Here is a 6,000-nt window from a genome sequence, read left to right on the forward strand (position 1 = left end):
CTTTATGAGCTAGAGCTTCTGCTTACTCCAGGCATGTGTTGGGAACAGAACAAGGTAGAAAGGATCTTAGTCTTTTGTTGGCATCGTGTGATCGCCAGGATTCTAGATTTCATACTTTGTGTGAGACATATTTATTTGTCTTAGTTTAGCCTCCTTGCCTACTGGCCAGTAAGCTACATTGAACTGCGGCCAGTATCAAGGGGCATCCAGTGCAGCCTATTTTTATGTTACCCTGAGCACCCTCCATCTTGGTTCTAGGCAAAGATGGAGTGTCTTGGTTAGATGTTAGTCTGGGAACAAAGCCTTCTTTACCCTTCTTCCAGAAATGCCTGTGGCAGCCATGCCTAGTGGACAGCATTTTGAGTAGAGTGGCTGCAGCTCAAATCACCCACTGCCTCTAGCTTTCCTGACAGACCCCTGCTACTTCTAGTATATGTGTATTGTAGATGGCAGGTGGCCTTGTGGGTGGGCACCAGGAGAAAAAAAATCCTACCCCCTGCAGTAAGCAGAAGCAGGCAGAGATTTGCTGGGAGCTGGAGGCTTCTAGGCTCACTTAAAATGTTCTTGTGCTCCAGGTGCTGCTGTTTCTTTAAGAGGAAAAGGAAGAAGACTGCTCAGCGACACAAGTGACCAGTGCCTCCCATGAGTCCTCAAGTCCTGGGGACTCTGGCTCCAATTGCACCTGCAGCTCCTGCCATTTCTCATTGGAAGGGACTCCTGTGGGGGAGGGGAGAGATCCAAACCAAAAAGAAGAAAACAAATGCCCCCAGAAGGAGCCAGTGCAGGCAGCCAGGGCCGAGTGGGCGAGTGGCAATCCTCTCTGTCTGAGCTCTGAGCGGTCCAGAGCTGCTGCTTCTCCACTGCTTGCCCTTAGGCTATCTGGTTGACTCTCTTCCCATTGTTTACAGTGAAGGTGTCATTCACAAAAACTCAAGGACTACTATTCTCCCTCCTCTTCCTTTATTCCTGGCTCTTGCACCATCCTCAACCCTCTCCAGCATAAAAACTACTAAGCTTAAAGGCTCTGTCAAGAAGCTGGTGGTGTGGCCAAGAAGATAGGGGAAGATGACAGCCCTGGGCTGGAGAACTTCTCCACTTCCCAGGTGTGTCTGGTAATGTGGCTTCCTCTCCCTCTGTGCCTGGGTAACCCCTCAGCGCAGCTGGCCACAGGGTTCAGGTCCCTTCCTCCATCCCCCTCCCTTCGTCCCTCCATCTCTCCTGTGAAGTTACACTGTAGGACACAAGCTGTGAGCAATCTACAGTCTACTGTCCCTGTGTGTTGGCGTTCTTAGCTTTTTTGACAAGCAGATTCCTTGCTCCGGACTGTAGCGAGCCATTCCTGTGGTTCTGAGCAAAGGAAAGGAAACTGACTTTATTGCACTTTTAGTTTTTTGGGGTTTGTTTTTATTTTATAAACAACATGGCAGATGCATATTGTGTCCGGTTGTATTGGGTGGTTGCTTTTTTCTTTTTTGAGGGGGATGGGCCAGCCAAGCCATTCAGAGAAAATGTGGGTCCAGAGGACATTCTTGATGGAAAGAATCTGATTTGCAGCACTTGGAAGAGAAGAAGCCAAACTCTGTGTCATCCTGAGTAAATACTCCGGTTGGCAAGGAAACATACTTGAATTTTCATTCATCTTCTCTGCTGCAGAATAAAAGTCCCCACCAGAGCCCCTTGACCTAATCAGCCCAGAGCTTGAAAGCCCAGCTCCTGAGCACTTGGGATGAGCACCGAGCCAGACTGTGACCAACCAGAAGGCACCTCGTCTCAGAGAGGAGATACTTAACAATAACAGCAACAAAGCAAAATTTCTGTTTCCTCCACAGCCAAGGTCGTCCTTCTAGATAGCCATGTGACTTTCTGTTGACTCGGGAGACAAAATTAGTGACAAAACAGCCACCACCATATTGCCAGTAGTGGACAAAAGGGGGCACCAAATTTGCCTTCCAACTGCCAGAGAAGCCTCAGGATGCAGCATCCTAGGGCCAGGAAAAGAAAATAAATATTTTCTTTCATTTGGGTCAGTCTGCCTTAGAAACCACACCTGTGATAATCTTGGGGCTGCAGTAAGCAGGGAAGGTAAGATTGGTTGGTGCTAGGAAATCCCAGGGAAAAGGAAACTAATGAAAGGTCTAAAATTTTATCTTAACAATTGAACAGAGACTCTGTCCAGATAATATGACCACATATCTTAGCATGTTCTTCCCAGTACAGTCTCTACCTTCCACCGTGGCATCTTCCCTGGACCATGAAGCATCACTGGTTGCATAGTTAACAATGTGTGAAGTTACTCTTCCCGTGTTCTATTTCATTTGAGATTAGTGCCATTTCCAAATGGTGACTTCTTATACTAGTTGTGGCAAGAAGGATTGATTATTCACGTGGGGAAAGAGGGCTTGTGTCTGGGTATAAAGAGCTGACCACACAGGACAGTGGCTAGTCACTTAGTGCAGCACAGAACTCTTTGCTTGTGTATGTAGAGGACTGGAAGATGTCGGGACACTTTGTGATCATGGATCAAATTTAGTATCAAATGAAGCAGAGTTTGTGTGCTTTACCTATTCTATTGACCTTGGCTAGGGAATCTCTCCTCACTGACTTCAGACCTGCTCAACATTTGTAAATACTGCCACCTGGGCATTTCTTTACAAGAAATGTTTTTATCTGTGAAACAGTGGCGGGGAGATGTCAGGTCAGACCCCTTTCCCATAAGGAATTTGAGTGTTAAGATTTGCTTCCTTTTTACTGTATAGCAGTCAAAGCTCGTCACTAAAGTTTTTATAGTCTCTCGTTTGGCACATGGGCGACTCTGACTTCCCTACAGAAACTTAAAAATCCTCATCCCAGGAAATGGTGGCAAGGCCTAGAGCATCCTGGCACTGTCTGCCCCACTAAGTGCCTCCCCCACGCTGCTTCCAAGGTAAAGCAAAGGCAGTGACCAGCTTGGCTGCAGGATGGGGTGCCCTGCAGCTGTGCTTAAGAGTTCTTTTTTGTCTTAAAATATTTTTATAGGCTAGCTCTTGAGGGGTTGAATCTGAGTGGTTTGTGGATGTGGGGGAAGGTCCTCCCTAATGCACTCTTGGGACCCTCCAGCACCCACAAATCCCTTACTAGATGTTTGGGGTTTGTAGCAAAGAGCCTTTAACATGCAGGGTGGTGGTGATCCTTTAAGGCCATTGATGCTCCAAGGTGATCCCAAACCTGAGTAATTCTCTTATCTTCCCTAAAATTAAAATATAACTGAATTCCCCAGAAACAATCTGCTCATCATTCAGCCACCCCCCACCCCAGCACATCCCTGTGTCTCTTACCTGCCTGACTGTAGGCTCAGCTAGACCCTCAGGCACCGGCACCCCCTCCGTCTCCTTTACCCCAGCACATCCCTGTGTCTCTTTCCTGCCTGACTGTAGGCGCAGCTAGACCCTCAGGCACCGGCACCCCCTCCGTCTCCTTTCATCCATGTTGACTCGCTCCATCTCACCTGACACCTGAGGAAAGTTGTCTTGAAGATTGATGCATTTGCTTTCCCTTAAAACTAACTCATCTTTTCCCTGAGCCTGCAGGCATTTGATACTGTACTATTTGGAGTTTCCTCAAGCTTTGCTGTCTTTGAAACATTGCAGTCTCAGCAGACTAAGGTCCAACCAGGCCAGGGTTACTCCAGGGTGTAAAGTGTCCAGTCATACAAGTGGATTTTCAGAGTTTTTACTCCAGAAAGGCTGCACGCAAGGCTGCACTGAATGCGCCAGCAGCTAGTGAGCACTCATGACTGCCTTAATTAACATTCTTCTATTGAGGTCTGTCTAGGAGCAATCAGGGTCTGTGAAGGTGTGTGTAAGTCAGGTGACTAGGTAAGTCTCCAGTTAAAATCCCCATTTCAATTGGAACAAATTTCAGGAAACAGCAAGGACCCCGAGATTTTTGTTAATCTCATTTTCATTTTCAGTGAATGACAAGAATTCAGAAACAGCCCATGTCCATTAGCCAGATGGTGTCCATCTTCTGTAAAATAACTTCCAGTTTAATTCAGAAGGAAAGTGTGTTGTAGTGCTTGCTTACTCAGTGTTGATGTTCAATCTTGGCAACCACTTGCAATGTCAGACGTATGCTGTGTTAAAGTGGTTGCTAAGGATCATAGCCTTAATTTAAAAGAAAATAATGTAAAAGATAATTCATTCCCCTCCATGTTGAGCAAGTATGGCCGAATCTCTCAAGAATAACTTCCATCTAGGAAGCATTTCCTCAAAGGAACTTGGTCTTGATTTTTTTTTTTTGATCCCTCCCTCCCAAGCCCATATGGCTGTGTCCCAGCCACCTCTCCGTGTTCATAAGTGAAGCCAGTTTCTCATTTCTCTTTAGCTGTTCTAATGATGCTTTGTCTAGTGTCAGTCATGCCATGGCCTGAATTTTAAGACCAGGAGTTTGCATGGTCATATAACCAGCATTGCCTTTGCCAGGCCACTGCCACCATCGCCTCCATTGCCCCAGGTGGGCAGGTGGATTCCAGAGACCCTCAGGGAGCCAGAATAACTAGGTGCCCATCTGGACTGGCCATGTGGGCGATGAGCACTTATCTCTGGGTTTCTTGATTTCACAGATTTCAAGGAAGTCCCAGTAGAGATTGATGGCCAATAGCTCCAGCCTTCCCCATGATGGGTTGGTAGGAATCAAGTTAGAATTCCTTTGTTTATTGGACAACTTTGTTTTAAGGGGGTTAATCTTTTATTATGAAGTAGAAGAGGCCACCATGGCCTTCTGTGAGTTTGTAAAGTTTTGAGCAGTGTTTTCATCGCCAGTCTTGGGAGCCTTGGATCCAATAACTAGTCTGAAGGTGTTTTTTCCTACTTTTGCAGGTAACTAAGTACAGAAGAGTAGACTTCTTAATGTATTCAAAATAGTAAGTAGACCCCTGAATATAGGCAATAGTAGCTGAAATATTTTCTCAGAAAAACAAAACAACCAGGAAACCCACTCCAGTATTTATAGATCAGATTATCAAGGAAAAGAAAATGAAATATGCACTCCATATATCTCTAGTTCAGTTACCAAACTTGATCTTATAAAGAAACCTCAGTTGTGTGGACAGAATACCGCCTCTCCCCCATCTCTTTTTCTGGTGCCATCACCACCTTTAAGGTCTAAGAGCAGAGGATTATCTGTGAGAAAAGCCAGAAAGCATTGCGGTCATCCCAGCAATGCACAGACAACTGCCATCCTGATTACCCCCAAACGCACCTTTCAGGGTTCGGCGAAACCTTTTGGTGCCCCTCTTCAGGAGCTCCAGACCAAATCCCAGGCCATTCCATGCACCAAAAACCTTTTAAATGAATGTCAATTTCAAGTGTATTTGAAATGTTTCCTCCAGTAGAGAGATTTGAACACCACTGGAGAAGACTTCTTTGCAGAGGAAATAACCTTTGGAGAAAATGGAATGTGGGTTGGATATGTAGCCCATTTCATAGGGCATCACGACAACACAAATGTGATCTTTAAGTATACCTCTTCCCCTTGGGGAGGGAAAGACTCAGTTTGCACCCGTTTTGTATGTAAAATAAAATGTCCTACCTTTCTTGGCTACTTTTACTTCCTTGGTTCATTAGTTGGTTTTTAGTCTCCTGGTTCATTTCTAAGAATCTGGCTGGAACTGACTGATGGGAATCAATATATCTTTAAACAAAGATAATGTCTGGTACCTTGGCATTCTGCCTCCATTCCTTGGGCTAAATATCACCCTCTCATCTCCTCTGAGTCTCTTTAGAAATTTTCCAGGACAGCAAAATGGTCTGAGGCATAAAGGTGCTGTGCAAGTCTGGTGACCTGGGTTTAATCCCCAGAACCTTTGTCAGAAAAGTAGGAGAACACTGAACTGTCCTCTGACACCCATGTATATACCAAGACATGCACCACCACACACACAAACTATTTTTTAATATTTCAGGGCTGGGAATATAGCTTGGTAAAGTACATGCCACACAACTATGTGAACCTAAATTTGGT

At 45.5% G+C, this 6,000-nt stretch overlaps 1 protein-coding gene across 3 annotated transcripts in view; it reads left to right on the forward strand.

Moving 5' to 3' along the window:
- The window catches only part of Csnk1g1 (casein kinase 1 gamma 1), a 140,192-nt gene extending 134,606 nt beyond the window's left edge, over window positions 1-5,586 (forward strand). For all 3 annotated transcript variants that reach the window (XM_028752330.1, XM_028752332.1, XM_028752331.1), the window contains one exon: window positions 576-5,586. In XM_028752330.1, coding sequence (XP_028608163.1) covers window positions 576-630 — 55 coding nt within the window. In that variant the 3' untranslated portion in view covers window positions 631-5,586. The remainder of the gene's footprint in view (window positions 1-575) is intronic.
- Window positions 5,587-6,000: the final 414 nt, after the last annotated feature.

The sequence above is a fragment of the Grammomys surdaster genome, unplaced genomic scaffold (assembly GCF_004785775.1).
Source record: "Grammomys surdaster isolate TR1022 unplaced genomic scaffold, NIH_TR_1.0 125896, whole genome shotgun sequence".
Lineage (NCBI taxonomy): Eukaryota > Metazoa > Chordata > Mammalia > Rodentia > Muridae > Grammomys > Grammomys surdaster.